General features: G+C 43.7%; 1 protein-coding gene across 8 annotated transcripts in view; it reads left to right on the plus strand.

The window, feature by feature from the left end:
- The window catches only part of LOC134225131 (uncharacterized), a 105,370-nt gene extending 102,848 nt beyond the window's left edge, over window positions 1-2,522 (plus strand). For 7 of the 8 annotated variants that reach the window (XM_062704942.1, XM_062704943.1, XM_062704940.1 and 4 more), the window contains 4 exons: window positions 88-340; window positions 945-1,097; window positions 1,218-1,353; window positions 1,718-2,522. In XM_062704942.1, coding sequence (XP_062560926.1) covers window positions 88-340; window positions 945-1,097; window positions 1,218-1,245 — 434 coding nt within the window. In that variant the 3' untranslated portion in view covers window positions 1,246-1,353; window positions 1,718-2,522. The remainder of the gene's footprint in view (window positions 1-87; window positions 341-944; window positions 1,098-1,217; window positions 1,354-1,717) is intronic. The other variant, XM_062704935.1, reaches the window with a different exon arrangement.
- The last annotated feature ends 15,617 nt before the right edge of the window (window positions 2,523-18,139 follow it).

Consider the following 18,139-nt stretch of genomic DNA (forward strand, 5'->3'; position numbering starts at 1 on the left):
CTTGTTTCTTTTATTCCATTCCTTCTATGTTGTTTATTCAACTTCTAGGAAGTTTGTGGCAAAACTGATTCCCTCATTCATTCGCAGGATCCATCTTCAAGAGCCTCTCGCGGAAGTCCTCCATCTCGGAGTCGTCCGCCGTGTCCGGAATCTCGAATGCCAGCGGGCGAACGTTCGTCCACGAAGAGTCCACGTTGCTGCTAGAAACGTTGGAGAACAATATCCTGCGACACTACCTGGTGCCAATCGAGGTCGCCTTGCGGCAGAAGGCGTGGAAGCGCAAGGGCGTCAAACTACACATCTACAATGACCACACGTTCATCGCGAAGCACATCAAGGGGTGAGTAGGAAGCGAACTGAGTGCAGGCATGCAAGCAATGTTAATCACAGTTCTAATTCGATAACGACACAGGTAGTGACCCTACCTGTGAAAAAAACTGAACTACTTGGGTCGATGAATGGGATATGAATGCATTTTCAAAATGGCTGGCATGATCCAGTTCACAACAAAGATGCATAGGCCTGAACTGAAGGATTTATTATTCTATTCTATATTAAGGACTTATTATTCTATCAATATCCCAAGTAATATGTATTTTTAATTAACCTTTAATTAGACGTAATAATAGTTTTATATTATTATTATTTATCTTTTATTATTTTTCCCACGGAATTTTTACTCACAATTTTTATTAGTCCAGATTTTGACGGAAATTGGGTAAAGTATCCATGGAAAATGAAGTCACTGAGTAGATTAGAGCGTAAATTCAATTGTTTTCTTATTGTTTTTGTGATATGCACTCTCAGTTGTACTTTTTACAACATGCGCAAGTTCTCATGTTACGAACATGGATGCGCGTCTCAAGAAGGAATATATTCCACCACAAAAAAAATCACTTTGATCCATAAATAGTAATACTCTTTTCCATTTTTCTAATTCGCAGTGGAATCCTCTGCCACGTTTGTAATCGCAGCATCCTGCGCCGTCCCGGCAAACAGGGCTACGAGTGCCGTGATTGTCTCATTCAGTGCCACAAGCCATGCCACGTGCGAGCTCCTCAAGCGTGTCCCAATCCGAAAATCCTCTCAGTGCAGCTGTAAGTATCATTACTCCTTTTATCATAAAATTTGCTTGATTTTTTTTTCATTTCAAACCTATATTCTCTATACCGTTCCGATTCCGTTTTGGTTTCTATTGATTGTTTCCCCCACCCTAGAGCAACTTTACCCGTGCTTATCGATTAGATATCCCACTTGATAGTGTCAGAAAGAGACAGAAAAAAAACCTGCGTTTAAAATCGAACAAAAACCAAAACATATTTACTTTAGACGAAGAAATCCTTAAGTCCTCAAGTAAGTTTCCGGTAATGCGAAGAAACAGAGTTGTGCTTTTGATTTTGCGTACACTCCTACACGTGCTTGGTTTGATCCCCATATGCATGCCATTGTACTAACATTCCGATATCTACCCCCCTTGTGCGAGTTTCCTGTTTTCGAATGATCCTAAGCTTGTGGAGTTTATGATTTGTTGATAACCCTGAGACAATACGTTAATTTTACTGATTGAGATTTAGCTATGAGAATCAACAAATGAAGAGAGTTTTCAAAGTTTTTTACTGTTAGCAAAATTTTAATTGTTGTGTACATCGTTAACTTGAAAGATTTTTCAGCAATGGACAGTGTTTCTCAAATGATTGTTTGTCAACTACCATTACAGGTTAAAATGGCCCGCCCAAGGTGTTTGAAACGGACAGTTCATTCTGAATTCGAGCATTTAAGAATGGCGCACAAGGCAATCGAATCATCACTAGAGTTTTTTTTTGTTAATTTTACTACTCGACGTTTAAGAATAATAGTTGCGTAATAGTTTCATGAAACTCGCCTAATGTTATACAATCACAGCTTGGTACTATTTACCGAAACAAAGCTTGAGTCAGTCACTAGAAATCTCGCGAATAAAAGCCTAAACGGAAATATCCAGAAACAAAATGATGGATAATCTTCCATACATGACAATGCACTATGAATAACGTGGAATCAATATATTTAATGAGAACACAAGCCTTAAAACGTTGTAGGGAATTAAATCACAAAAAACACGCTCTATTTATTGTCAACGCGTTGATAGTGGTTTAGGTTGAAATTTTTAACAGAAAATTCTCTAAAACGAGTTGAAAGGTTGTGACAAACGTTAAGGCGAACCAAAAATTTAAAACCAATCAAAGCAAACCAGGTGATTATGGAAATTTTGTATCCATACGCTTACTATCCAATCTGAACAACTTTACTAAAAGTTACCTTCTAGATCTACACCTAGGATATCTACACTACAAACTCTTTAAGTTGTTGAAAAAGTCATAATTGTTAAGGTGCAAGCGGAAAGTTCCCACAGTATGTTACTAAAAAAACAGGAGTTAAATCAAGGGAGGGAAGGAAACTTCCAATTACCGAACACGATGGTAGCATAAGTGAGACAAATGATTTCAGAACAAAGTGCAATTGGTAAAGTGATCTAACAGAAATAGTGCAACGTGTTTTGAGTGAAGTTTCAATCGTAATGGAAAGAAAGAAATCCTTCGATGGGTTGAATATGACCTTCCTAAATTTGAAACATTTGTTTGAGAAACTACCTTACTCCGTTTCTCACAACTTAAAGAAAGCAACAAACAATTGGGCAACCCAAGTCGAGTCAAGTACGAGACATGGAAGACGGCCTTACAGTTGGGGTCATAATGCGTATGTGTAAAGATTACAACGTTTTTTTTATGGATCCTGTACACCTCCGGTGGTGCAAAGGGCCGACTTGAAAGATCTCCATCCTGAGCGTTGCCCGGCTATCGCTTTAACCTGTTGCCAGGTTAGATTTCTGTCGACTTCTTTTATTTCTTTATTGAGGCTTCGCCGCCATGAGCCTCTGGGTCTGCCTCTGCTGCGATGTCCCGCTGGGTTCCAGTCTAATGATTGTTTACAGATTTCGTTTCCGCCCCTACGTTGAGTGTGGCCGACCCAGCCCCACTTCCGATCCCGAATTTCTGTTGCTATCGGCCTCTGGTGACAACGATGATGGAGCTCGTTGTTTGAGATCCAGTTGTGAGGCCACTAGGCCCGAATTATATACCGCAGGCATCTGTTAATGAACACCTGCAGCCGTTGAGTGTTCTCCACTAATACACACCATGTTTCGCTAGCGTATAACAGCACAGATTTCACGTTAGAGTTGAAAATGCGTATTTTGGTGCGTTCACTTATCTGCCTGTTTTTCCAGATATTTCTTAAACTCGCAAAGGCAGCCCTCGCTTTCTTTATTCGTGCGCCTATGTCGATCTTGGTACCGCCGTCTGACGCCATTTGGCTACCAAGATATTGGAAGCTTTCAACATTATCCACTGGTTGCCCGGCTACTGTGAAACTAGAAGGAGTCACCGTGTTTACATCCAACGATTTGGTTTTGTTGACGTTGATGACTAAACCTGCTGAAGAGGAGCGCTCGGCAAGGTCGTTGAGCTTACTCTGCATATCAGAGCGCCGTTGCGCGAGGAGTGCAACATCATCCGCCAATTCGAAGTCATTTAGGTGCTCCATGGTTAGAGGCTGCCATAACAGCCCGCGGTTTGGTTCACGGTCAATCGCATCTACCAGAATCTCGTCGATTACGATGAGGAACAGTAACGGTGATAGAATACATCCTTGCCTCACACCAGCTACGACCCGGATAGGGTCGGACAAGACCCCATTGTGCAGCAGTCTACGCGAGAAGGCCTCGTACTGTGCCTCGATGAGGCCGATGATTTTCTCAGGAACTCCCTTGCATCTCAGGGCGCCCCACATATTCTCGTGATTGAGACGGTCGAAATCTTTTTCGTAGTCAATGAATACCAAGTAAAGGGACTCTTGGAATTCGTTGAACTGCTCCAGAATGATGCGGAGCGTGACAATAAGGTCCACACAGGATCTTCCGGCACGGAATCCGGTCACCCTTTTTGGGCATCTTCACTAAGATACCTTGCATCCAGTCGACCGGGAAAGTTGCGGTGTCCCAGATATTACGAAATAAACGATGCAGTAGTTGAGCGGATGTCATGGGGTCAGCTTTGAGCATCTCGGCTGATATGCGGTCGACCCCTGGCGCTTTATTCGATTTCATGCTTTGGATGGCTGTTTGACTCTCTAGCAGTGATGGAGCTTCGGTATTGACGCGTGTTATACGTCGGATTTTAGGCAGGTCATGCCGAGGTGGTGATGGCCTGGCTGGCACTTGGAAAGGTTGTTCGAAGTGCTCGAACCAGGGTTTCAGCTGGTCAGTTGGGTCGCTCAATAACTGATCATTCGCGTCTTTCACAGGCATCGTTGCATTCATCTTCGCCCCGCTTAAGCGTCGTGAGATATCGTAGAGGAGGCGAATGTCCCCGGTTGCGGCGGCTCTCTCTTCTTCGTCGGCCAGAGAGTCTGCCCACGCTCGCTTGTCCCGTCGACATGAGCGTTTTACTTCCTTCTCAAGAGCCGCGTATTGTTGACGGGCTAAGACTTTGGCTCCTCTGGTTTTCGATCGCTCTATCGCGGCTTTGGCTTCTCTTCGCTCCTCTATCTTTCTCCAGGTCTCATCGGTGATCCATTGTTTTCTCTGGGTGCGTAGTTCGCCCAGATTGTTCTCGCTGGTGGTGATGAAGGCATTCTTGATGGCGGTCCATTGGTCTTCCACGCTGCCACCTTCCGGAATATCTGCAGCACGCGTCTCCAGTTCTTCAACGAAGGACCGTTTCACCGTAGCATCTTCCAGTCGGCGTATGTTGAATCGTCGTCCAACTCTTTCCTCCTGCCGACGAATCCGCGCAATGCGCAGGCGTATTTCGCCGATGAGGAGGTGATGATCAGACGCGATATCGGCACTACGTTTATTCCGTACATCAAGAAGGCTCCGTTTCCATTTTCGGCTGATGCAGATGTGGTCGATTTGATTTTCTGTAAAGCCGTCACGGGAGACCCACGTGACCTTGTGAACCGGTCGATGAGGGAAGAGCGATCCCCCGATCACCATGTCGTTATTACCACAAAATTCTGCAAACAGCTCTCCGTTTTCGCTCATTTCTCCGAGACCATGGCGTCCCATAATGCGCTCATGGTTCGAGTTGTCGGATCTGATCTTCGCATTGAAGTCGCCCAAACAGATCTTGATATCACCCTTTGGCATTGAGAAGTTCTCTTTGTCTTGAAGATCAGCAGCATCGGTTGGCGCATAACATTGGATTATAGTAAGGTTTCGGACCCGTGTTCTAAATATGGCGACGATTATCCTTTCACTTATAGGTTCCCACTTCATAAGCGCAGAGTGTGCCTGAGCGCTTAGTAGGAAGCCAACTCCGCGATGCCGGGGAGCGTGTTCACCTCGTAACTTGTCCCGATGGCATTCTGTGTTCTCCGAGGTTTAGCCACCGGACTTCACTCAGTCCCAGGATCTCAAGATTCGTGCGGCGTGCCTCATTGACAAGTTGTGCCAATTTACCCGGCTGGGCTAGGGTTAGAACGTTCCATGTTCCTATTCGTGTCCGTTGTTTCGCGCTAAGAGTCGTTGCCGCAAAATGAGTTCGTATTCTTTCATTATCGGATTCTCGAACAAATTGATATTTCGGGAACAGTAGGTTGTTGGTCCAAGGTTCCCTATCCACAGGGATGGGGCTGCCATCTTAGGTATAGCTTCCGGGGAATAGCATTTCATACTCAGCCGCTGGATGCCAGAACAGACGCTGTTGGAGCCGCACCTCCTTGGTGAACAGACGCTCGGTCAGTCGGGTCAATTTGTTTAAAGTCCCACAAAGATTACAACGCGGTGGAATTAAATGGGATAGCATTAAACTCGTCTTATGACAGGTGAAGACATTCCACTAAAAGAACATAAGAGTTTTCTTTTCTTAGCCCGTAAATTCCCAGGACGAACTTTTAATTTGAAAACCATGTATCTCGGAAGTTTTTTTTTTTTTTTTTTAATCTTTATTTAGGTGATATCTCGGAGGTTTCCAGAGGTTTTTATTTAAAATTTTCACTAGAATCAAGGGGAATAGTTATACTTTCATGTACATGCAAACCTCTCCCCTCCACACACTCCCCCTTTTTATGGTTCTGAAATCTAGGTGGCTCAAGAGTGCATTTTTAGGTAATTATATAAAGAACTGGTCATATTTGACGATTTAATGATTCGTTTATCAGCCCATATGAACTGGGCTCTTCAATGAGATTTGTGCAAATAATGTAACAATCACTATCATAAGGTCTCCAATACCTCTGGAAGATTGTGGTGAAGTTGCTCTAAATAAATGAAAATTTTATTTGAACCTACAGTAATCCAACATGTCCATACAAGAGCCCCTGTGAAAGCTTCTCCAGTAAAAAAAAGTCCAACGCAGATGTTCTAGAGTCTCCAAATTATCCGGAAATTGAGTTCAATTGATCTACCAGGTCAACTACGCCTAACATCAAACCGATAGCAACCCAGCTTGTCCATATAAGTCCTTAGAGCTCTTTTGAATGCTTCACCATTCAAATAAGTCCAATGCAGATGTTCTAGGGTCTCCAAATTGGACAGGAGTTGAGTTCAATTGGTCTACCAGGTCAACTATGCTTGGTATCAAACCGATAGCAACCCAGCGAGTACCTAAAGTCCTTGCACGCTGACACGCTGGGATGCTATCAGTTTGATACCAGGCGTAGTTGACCTGGTAGACCAATTGAACTCAACTCTCGAACAAATTAGAGACCCTAGAACATCTACGTTGGTTGATTTGAATGCTGAAGCATTCACATGAACTGTAGGGACTTATATGGATACGCTTGGTTGCTATCGGTTCGATGCGAGGCGTAGTTGACCTGGTAGATCAATTGAACTCAACTACCGAACAATTTGGAGAACCTAGAACATCTGCGTTGGACTTGGTTGAGTGGCCTGATTGTATGAGATTGGCCTGATGGTATGCGTGGCCTGATTGTATGATTGTAGAGAGCCTGATTGTATGAGATTTGTGCAAATATTGTTACAAGAACTATCATAAGGCCTCCAATACACGCGAGCCAATGTTGTTGCATCTATCGAGCCCATAATCTACAATTTCCATAACGCCGATCATCATAGCATTGCTGAGTTCTTTGCTACATTGGACTGGGTTGACATTCTTGGCGGTTGTGATGCAGAGAATGCGTCATTGACTTTATCGCATATTATTGGACACGTGATTGAAAGACATGTTCCCAAGAAAATCGTCGCTCCTAATAGTTGTCCTTGGCAGACCCGTCAGCTTCGTAGAATGAAAACCGCTAAAAGAGCTGCTCTCAAGCGCTATTCCAAACACGGTTCCTTATCGTTGCGTGAGCGTACTCTGCGTACAAGATTGTTAGCCGCCTCTGTTTTTCTCAATATCAGCAAAATATACAGCAAAACTTGAGGACCAGGCCTAAAACGTTCTGGAAATGAACAAAGGAAACAAGCTGGGCTCCCTACAACAATGACTCTGGACGAGGAAGTGGCCTCTGCACCCCAATCCATCTGTCAGCTATTTGCCGACAAGTTTGTGAGCACCTAATGTAACAAAGTCATCTCTGATGTCACAATCGCTGAGGCTGCTAACAACGTTCCTGCAGTCGGGATCACTTGGGCCACGTTTTTCGTAGATGCGGAGATGATCCGTAAAGCAAACTCACAGTTAGAATCAGCCATGAATCCAAGTCCGGGTTGCATTCCGTCCGCGTTTTTGAAAAGGCACATCGAACTTCTGCTCGCTCCCATTCAACCGGTTTTCAACAAATTGCTATCCAGTGGACTTTTTCCGTTCGTGTGGAAAACCGCTACAATGTTTCCCGTGTACAAGAAGGGCGATCGAAAAGATGTCAACAATTATCGCGGCATCTCATCCTTGTGCGCTGCATCCAAATTATTCGAGCTAGTTTTAACAGAACCACTCATATCTCACTGTAAGCAACATCTGAGTGCCGATCAACATGGCAGATCTACGACCACTAATCTTTTGTGCCTAACTTCGAGCATCACCGACAGCTTTGTGCAGAAAGCACAAACGGACGTTGTATATACGGACCTATCTGCAGCTTTCGATAAAATTAACCACGCTAGCACGGTTGCGAAATTGGAAAGACTTGGCATTGCTGGTTATCTTCTGCGCTGGTTCCATTCATATCTCACCGGACGGAGACTGTCTGTTACGGTAGGCAATTCTCAGTCCACTGAATTTTTGGCAACCTCAGGCATTCCTCAGGGAAGCCATCTTGGCCCCTTGATATTCCTCTTGTATTTCAACGATGTAAACAATGTGCTTCGAGGACCGCGACTATCGTATGCGGATGATATGAAGCTCTATGCACTAATTCGGTCTATCTCTGACGCAATGGACCTACAACAAGATATTAATTCATTTGCGGCTTGGTGCACATTGAACCGGATGGTTCTCAATCCTGTGTGGGGCGAGACAGCCCTGTTATATACCGCTCTATATTATATACATCTTGGTGTTGATGATGAGCAAGCAGCCGAGCATCGTTCTCCCTCAGTCTGAGTCTAACAGTTACCCGAGTAAGGCGATCTCTCCGCCGAGTGCAGTGATGCGCTTTGGGTGATTTCCTGGCGCAGTAGCAGGTTACACATTTGGCGACAGTGGCAGGCCGGCTGCTCACTTCATTTAGTATCAAGTGTAACATTTTTAAAACTCTTATTTTTTAATAATAATACTGTGTCATGGAAATCACCCACTGCGCAGTTTCGCGAAAAAGTATAAATTCTTGAAATAAGCTGTTTACTTTTTGTTGTGTTTGCGTAGGGAAAGACGCTGCGAGTTGGGAGAATCGCAATGGCGTGTTGGTAAGTGATAGGGAGTAGACTCGAAGTGATATGCGTGTTTTGAAAACCGCAATGGTGTATTGGAAGGAAGGTGAAGACTAAACGATTTGCGTGTTAGTAAGTGACAGAGAATGGATTCGAAATGATTTGCGTGTTTTGAGGACCGCAATGGCGTGTTGGGAGGACCGCCAGATAAAATTATTTGCGTGTTTTGAGGACCGCAATGGCGTGTTGGGAGGACCGCCAAGTAAGATGATTTGCGTGTTTTGAGGACCGCAATGGCGTGTTGGGAGGACCGCCAAGTAAAATGATTTGCGTGTTTTGAGGACCGCAATGGCGTGTTGGGAGGACCGCCAAGTAAAATGATTTGCGTGTTTTGAGGACCGCAATGGCGTGTTGGGAGGACCGCCAAGTAAAATGATTTGCGTGTTTTGAGGACCGCAATGGCGTGTTGGGAGGACCGCCAAGTAAGATGATTTGCGTGTTTTGAGGACCGCAATGGCGTGTTGGGAGGACCGCCAAGTAAAATGATTTGCGTGTTTTGAGGACCGCAATGGCGTGTTGGGAGGACCGCCAAGTAAGATGATTTGCGTGTTTTGAGGACTGCAATGGCGTGTTGGGAGGACCGCCAAGTAAGATGATTTGTGTGTTTTGAGGACCGCAATGGCGTGTTAGGAGGATCGCCATGTAAAATTATTTGCGTGTTTAGAAGACCGCCAATGGCGTATTAGGATGATCAACAAGTCAATTTGAAATGAATGGCGTTCTTTGAAAGCCGCAATGGCGTGTTGGGAGGACCGCCAAATAAAGTTGAAACGATTTGCGTGTTTTGAGGACCGTAATGGCATGTTGGGAAGCCCATCAAGTAAACTTGAAATGGGAATGCTTTCAAGTTTTATAGACTGCAGGGTCGTTGTGAAAGGTTTAAATGACGAAATATTATTACCGCCAGATAGATTGAAAGTAAGGTTTTCGAGTTGGAGCGCAGTGCACGCTATGACGTGGGCGTGTTGAAAGGACAACCGTATATAGTGCAGATGGTTTAAAATTATGATGAACGCAATAGTATGTTAAGAGGATCCCTAGAAAGCACAAAGCATTTTTTTTTTTGAAAATGGAGAGAAAAACAATGGCGTGTTGAATGGATTGCCAGTTGATGTAAAAGTATGGGATTGCCAAATGCGCACCTGTTTACGTGACAAATGACTAATTTGTCTTAGCCTAGCAAGCGGTAATATCGGAATGGAAACATATGTTATGAGCACAAAGAAAAAAAGAAGAGTACCTAAATCAAAATCGTTTTGTTATGCTCGTTTGTTACGCTTCCGTCATACGCATATTTGTCTCATGTTTGCTAGGATTCCTATGTACATGAGACAGTTATGCATGCGTATAACGGCAACATCGTGGTGTTACGTGTTACGGGTTACCACGGTGGTGTTACGCGAAGTTCAAATTACAAGGATGCTTCCGAAACGGCAGAAAGTTGGTTATAGCGAGATAATTTTATGTTTTCTTGTAAACATCGCATTGACATTGACACTACAGTAGCCGTTCGATAACTACATGTTTACTTTTCAGTTTGCGAATGCCGTTCGATAACTGCAACGCATTGTAGACGTCAAACGGTTGTTAATCGACGTCAGATTCAATAAAAGTGCATCTGATTGTGCAGCGCAATGCAGCTGTCATTGAGTATGACATCGTTTCGAAGTTTAGCGTTCCGATAACTGCAAAGCTGTTGCAACTATCGAATTGCAGTTAAAAAGCATTGCAGTTATCGAACGTCTACTGTATTAGTATAATTTACAGAACGGGACGATCAGTAACTTGGCTTCACCAGCTACATTGATACATTGACACGTAACATTTACAAGATGGACAAGGCAGGTATTATATAGAGTTGCGCAAAGAGTGAACTCAAATCTACCTGTTGAACTATCAAACCGAAGTGAAGTTAGAAGGGAAGCCACTTAAAGGGTTGAATAAAGCTGAAAGTTGCCAAAATAATTTTATGAGCATCATACATAATCAGTATAAGCAAATTCTCTTTGTCTACTTTTACTTTCATAAACTTTAGGAAAAAAATTCTGTTACAGTCATGAATACGTCTAAGGCGATGTACATGACAGGGAATAACTCTAAAAAAACTGTGTAGATAAACCACGATTTTGCATCGTGATGCAACGGTGGTGATCAGTGTTTCATCATTTCGTTTCAAAGAAACCTAAGCAGGAGGCTTTCAAATAAAGTTGTAATTGTTATTGTTGTTTATTAGAGGAACGAAAATCTGGTTGCCTCTCAATGTTGCTTTGAACTTGACCATGGTGTTCTGCTGCCTAGACGTCAACGGTAGTTGGTTCTTGCTATAATTACGCCCTTCTTCATCGAATTGGTACAAACGATCTCGTTCTCCCGACGCCTATAGTGAAGGTGTTGTAGTAAGTAGCCAGGAAGTTGTTTAAAGAATCCTTGCCGCCTGAAGATACATATGCGCTGGTAATAGTTTGTTGCAATGTCGAGATCGAGTATTGCGTTCGAAACAGTCGTTGTTGACTCTCTGCGTCGAATATTGTAAACGAATCGAATTAAGTGCTATCGACTAGCCCGGGTACTAGACAACATCACCGTTTGTAAACAATGGTGCTAAAACAGTTTGCACTAGCTTCCTTTTAGTTGCAACGGATAGCACCGGCGAGAATCTTCTTAAAGTGCGCAGTGTATTAAGGACATTACGTGTAACATCATTTACCTGATTGGTTCATTTTAGACGCCTGTCCATATGTAGTCCGAGGTTCACCATACAGTTCGAGAAGTACAGACAGAAGTACAGTACAGAATACAATATCAGTCGCAGACACAACATGATCGCTTAACTTTTATTCGGATTCAAAAATAAGTGATTCGCTCTTGACCGATGTCTTTGTGGACAGCAACGACCAATCTCTCTATCTCTCGTATGGGTCCGGAAAGGTAGAGGCATAAAGCTGATAACTGCATTTTAGACTACATATACCATTGTTTATGTACACGAGCACTCAAGCGCGGTCCCTGTGGTATTCCTTCCGTGATCGGCAGTTGTGATGAAAAGACGTTGCCTATTCTCACTGCCTGAGTACGATTTCGAGGAATGGATAAATTAGACTATATGCTCCATCGGAGAAATGGAATTCGTCGTGCAGTTTTCTTCCCAACGGTTGGTGACGTACACAGTTGAATGCAAGGGCCTCATACGCCTGTCACTGGCGAACAAAGCTCGTGTACTCTGCATCGAAGCTTAGAACCGGTGTTAGGGCGTAATCGTTTATGTGAACATTTTTATATTCGGTTAGTTACTGCAAATAAATTCTTTTTCAAGTCCCTATAATCAAGCATGTATCTCAAGCATATCACATCGTTATATTGCTGCATGATTGATTGTTAAATTTTGACAAAATATCGAAAAACAAAAGTGTGCATAAAAATTGCCTCGCCATAACAAAAAGGTGGTAGAGAATTAACACTGTTGTTTACAGTTTAGAACCAAATCCAGATGTCGCACATGTTGGGGTAGGGATTCAGTGCTCCGCCTTCTCCCCCTGGTTGAATGCCATCGAAAAATCCATTTTCCCTTTATCGTACAAAGATTGTTGTCTAGATTGTTGAAAATGTCATGGGTAATCTTGGATGAGGAAGTTGTGAACTGGAGCATTTCATATATCTCGACTGATTTCTCACTAGGTATGTTTATTCATCGCCATTGTCAGAGTGTAAAACAATCTGGTTAAGCAAGATCTTTTCCACTTCGCTGACTGTGGGAAGTACACTAATCGGTCGATAGTCGTTGGGACTCATCGGATTTGTGACCTTTGGTATCGGCGTGATTAATCCCTTTTTCTCCAGACGACCGGAAAACCTTTTGCTTCAATAATGGGATTGTAGACGTGAAGCAGCAGTGGTAGAATGACCGGCATCAGCATTTTGACACACGAGACTGGAATTCCGTCTCTCCCTTCGGCGTTGGTGTGAATGTCTACCATTTTTATCAGGGTGTTGTATATATGCTGATGTTGATTACTATCTATTACTATCGTGAAGGAATGTGTATGTGATTGAGTAACGAAAGAAAAAAGTACGAGGAAAATAAATCCAGCATTTTTTATGGGTTATTTAAAGCCGATAATATTTCTTGGATAAGGAATGAAAGCTTTTAAGGGGTTATGGAAGGATACGCATTTCGCAAAAGAATGCTGCAATGCCAAAGCGTCTGGTCGATGCAGGAGAGTTGGAATCTTAACGGTGCTGGGACTAAGGTGATTGTTGTGATTCGCTAATGATCATCGAAATTAATTCTATCTGAGGGATTTGAAGGCACATTGTGGTAGGAAATCGTACTTTACACCCCATAATAGGCTTCGACCGAATTGATTACCTACAAAACGCTCAAGCTCAACAGACTAGTAGCCCTTTACGTGCAGGAGACCAGGATAATACACGTAGAGAACCGTGGCAATACACGTGGATTCTTCGAAAGGAAAGTGCGGTGACCCATCTTGTGGGGTGCAGATGGATCTACTATTGGGGGAAACTTTAAATGTTCACACCGGGAATATCAGTACGTAGCTAGTATTTCGGACAATATTCCGGTGAAAATGTTTTTTTTTACCTTGGAATGTTATATGTTGCGTTCGAAAATTTAATCTTTATAGTGATGTTATCACCGAGAATTAAATAAAATAGCCCGTAAGCACATATACAATAAAAAAGAAAACCAAGGAAGATATAATGGCACGACACTAACAAAAAATCCGGAGAGAAAGGGGGATGTGTGGGGCGAGACAGCCCTGTTATATACCGCTATATATTATATACATCTTGGTGTTGATGATGAGCAAGCAGCCGAGCATTGTTCTCCCCGGCAGTCTGAGTCTAACAGTTACCCGAGTAAGGCGATCTCTCCGCCGAGTGCAGTGATGCGCTTTGGGTGATTTCCTGGCGCAGTAGCAGGTTACACAAATCCTAACAAATGTTCCGTGATCTCTTTCACTTGTGTACATCAGCCAATAATTTACAACTACGAGCTCAATGGAATTGTGATGCAACGTGTGAACTGTATAAAGGATCTTGGTGTTATTCTAGATACGCAGCTAACATTCAAGCATCATGTCTCTTACGTGATTGAGAAGGATTCTCGAACATTAGGATTCATCTTTCGCGTCGCCAAGGGTTTCACCGATGTTTATTGCTTGAAATCACTATACTGTTCGCTGGTTCGATCTACGCTGGAATACTGTTCCGCTGTATGGCATCCTAATCACCAGAACGGATCAGTAAGAATTGAATCTGTTCAACGCCGCTTCATTCGTTTTGCTCTTCGGTTGCTTCCATGGCGAAACCCATTCCGGTTACCAAGTTATAGCAGCCGTTGTCAATTAATTAACCTTGAAAGCCTACAATTGCGGAGGCACATTGCACGGGCCATGGTCGTTGCTGATACGCTCCAAGGCAGAATCGACTGCCCTGAAATTCTGGAATCAGTAAACTTGAACGTTCGACCTAAAGCACTGCGAAATAACGGAATGCTGAGGATACCTTTTCGAAGAACGAATTACGGACAACGCGGAGCGATGGTGGGTCTACAGCGGGCATTCAACGAGGTTACCCCATGTTTTGATTTTAATCTATCCCGACAGACGATTCGTCGTAATTTTACAAGGGCTTATTCTGCCATGTTTCATAATTAACGATGATTTTATTATAATTACTTTTATTAGTATTAATTAGGATAAGCATCATTAGGACCTAAGTTGTCTGTTGATGAATCAAACAATAAAGAATACATCTGGAAGATTGTGATGAAGTTGCTCTCAATAAATGAAAATTGTATATGAACCTACAGTAGTTCAATATGTCCATATAAGTCCCTATATATTTATTTATTACCAGACTAAGGCTGGAGTGGCCTGTGCAGTACACAAAAGTCTCCTTTATTCAGCTTGATACATGGCTGCACGTCGGCAACCACGCAGTCTGGGGAGGGTCCGCAAATCGTCCTCCACTTGATCGATAAGAAGAAGAAGAAGAAGAAGAAGAAGAAGAAGAGAGTCAGTTTGGTACGGCGGCAAACTCTATTCGATCGGAGCGTTTTGCGGTGTCTAAAGTACGTACGATTTTCTACCATGATGCGTCTCCGAATTTCTCTGCTGGTATCGTTATCGGAGGTCACCAGTGAGCCCAACTACACGAATTCTTCAACCACCTCGATTTCGTCACCACCAATACAAACTCGTGGTGGGTGGTTTACGTTTTCCTCTCTTGACCCTCTTCCTATCATGTACTTTGTCTTCAACGTGTTGATGACTAGTCCAATCCGTTTAGCTCCGCTGTTCAGTCTGTTACGTGCTCGCGTGCCATAATATCAATGTCGTCGGTGAAACCAAATAACTGAACGGACAAAAGTGAAAATCGTACCACTCGTGTGACTGCCCCACGAACTCTCTTGCAATGGGTGTTAGTCGGCGGCATAAAATTTGGGAGAGTACCTTGTAGGCGGCGTTCAGCAATGTGATTGCGCGGTAGTTGCTACAATCCAGCTTATCGCCCCATTTTGTAGATGGGACACCCGACACCTTCCATCCACTCCTGCGGCAGAACCTCGTCCTCCCAAACCTTGGTAATCACCCAGTGCAGCGCTCTAGCCAGTGCCTCACCACCGTGTTTAAACAGCTCTCCTGGTAGTTGGTCAACTCCAGGGGCTTTGTTGTTTTTCAACCGGCCGATCTCCTGCTGGATTCCCTGGAGATTCGGAGCCGGAATTCGCATGTACTGCGCGCGTGCTCCTAGGTTCATTACCATACCGTCATCGTTGTCTGCCATATCGTTATTCAGATGCTCTTTGTAGCGCTGCTGTCACCTTTGGATCACCTCACGCTCGTTTGTAAGAAGGTTCCCGTTTATGCCCTTACACAAATCGGGCTGTGGCGCGTGGTCCTTACGTGAACGGTTCAACTTCTCATAGAACTTTCGTACGTTATTAGCGCGGTACAGTTCCTCCGTCTCTTCACGGTCTCGTTCTTCCTGCTGGCGCTTTTTCCTCCGGAAAATCGAGTTTTGTCTGTTTCGCGCCCGTTTGTATCGTGCCTCGTTCGCCCTCGTTCGTTCTTCTCCTCAACTAACTGCTCACATTCGCCGTCATACCAGTCGTTTCTCTGATCCAGAGCCACCGTGCCCAGTGCAGTGGTTGCGGTGCTTCCAATGGCGGATCGAATATCTCTCCAGCCATCTTCAAGAGATGCTGCGCCTAGCTGCTCTTCCGTTGGGAGTTCCACTTTCAGTTGCTGTGTGTAGTCTTCCGTCTTGTAGCCGCCCAATGTTTAGCCGCGGCGGACGACTCCGACGCGTGTTGATCACCGTCGATAGTTTTCAGCGCAGACATACTGCAACGAGGTAGTGGTCGGATTCAATATTCGCATTGCGGTAATTGCGTACGTTCGTGATGTCGGAGAAGAATTTACCGTCGATCGATTTGGTTTTCCGTTACTTAATGTGGCCTTGTGGATATTCTTGCGGGGGAAGAAAGTGATTCGGACTACCATTCCGCGGGAGGCTGCAAAGTTTATGCATCGTTGGCCGTTGTCGTTCGATACGGTATGCAGACTATCCGGTCCGATGACCGGTCTATACATTTCCTATACGTCACCGATGACGATTTTGACGTCCCGCAGTGGGCATCCATCGTATGTCTGCTCCAGCTGCGCAAAGAACGCTTCTTTCTCGTCGTCGGATCTCCCTTCGTGTGGGCAGTGCACGTTGATGATGCTATAGTTGAAGAAACGGCCTTTTATCCTCAGCTTGCACATCCTTGCGTTGATTGGCTGCCACCCAATCACGCGTTGGCGCATCTTTCCCAGCACTATGAAGCCGGTTCCCAGCTCGTTGGTGGTGCCACAGCTTTGGTAGAAGGTAGCCGCTCGATGCCCGCTTTTCCACACTTTCTGTCCTGTCCAGCAGATTTCCTGCAGCGCTACGACATCGAAGTTGCGGGGATGTAATTCATCGTAGATTATCCTGTCGCAACCTGCGAAGCCTAGCGACTTGCAGTTCCATGTTCCAAGCTTCCAATCGTGATCCTTTATTCGTCGCCTAGGTCGTTGCCGATTGTATCGAGTCGTATTATCTTCTATGTCGTTCGTAATAGTTGTTTTTAAAGGCGGCTTATTGAGGTCTCCAAGCAGATTTTACCAACACTATCACAGAGTGAATTTTGTTTTGCTGCACACTGAATCAAAGTGAAAATTTTCATTTTCACCTGATGTCTAGTTCAAATTTGCGATATTTTTCTTAGTGTTTCCATGCATTGTTTGTTGTTTTCTAACAGCAAACAAGAAAAATATGACAGTTCTAACAGCAATCAAAGGAAAATTTTGTAAACATAGCACCAACACTGATGGGGATGGAGAGGGCTATTGGGCCTGCGCAAACCTCCTGTCTCGTCGGAGGGCCGTCGTGTCAGGGCTGTTTAGCGTCCCACCTAACACCAGGACTTTAATATACTAAATACATTAATATACTAAACGATAAAAAAATCCTCTTTTAGTATAATTTAACTTCTGGATTATAACGTCAAACCGTTACTCAAAACTGAAGGAACTACACCCGATTCTGTCTTACACGGCCAGGCGGGGGTCAAGCTGTCAAATGTTTGTTGCCACCAATTTAGCGAATGCCGACGGCACTAATACTACACCATAGTAAATGAAAAATAAACACTGCAGTGGGTGAGAATGTAATGAAACGCACAAAGATATTGATAATGCCAGAAACAACTGTTTCTGTTCAGCACAGAGTTTCTTCTCACAACATAATTATTTATCAGCAAATTTCGCGTAAAGATTAACGTAAAAACACCACATTTGACGGGTTTGGTGCATTTTTGTTCGTTACAATATTTTATTTGATATGTGCTTTCGACACCACTCTCTCTAGTAAAAACGGTAAACAATGCAATACCACGTCAATTCATGATAGTATATGAGCATTTTGACATTGGAGTATAAATTTATGCGCCAAAAAAGAGGGTACTGTCATACTTGCCAAACTCCATATGAAAAAAATCCGTTGTCACCCCTCTGTACACGGCCGTTGCCGTTGCTCCATTTTGCATTATTCGTCGAGAAATCATAAAACTTTTTTAGACGGTTTTTCAAATTTTGAACTGAAAACTTTTTTTACACGGAATGCATCCCCCGTATGAAAAAAGAATCGGGTGTACTGTACTACAACAGATCCACAAAAAGCAAACCATTCAATAATTCAGCTTCTGTTTTT

This window comes from Armigeres subalbatus, chromosome 3, assembly GCF_024139115.2.
Source record: "Armigeres subalbatus isolate Guangzhou_Male chromosome 3, GZ_Asu_2, whole genome shotgun sequence".
NCBI lineage: Eukaryota > Metazoa > Arthropoda > Insecta > Diptera > Culicidae > Armigeres > Armigeres subalbatus.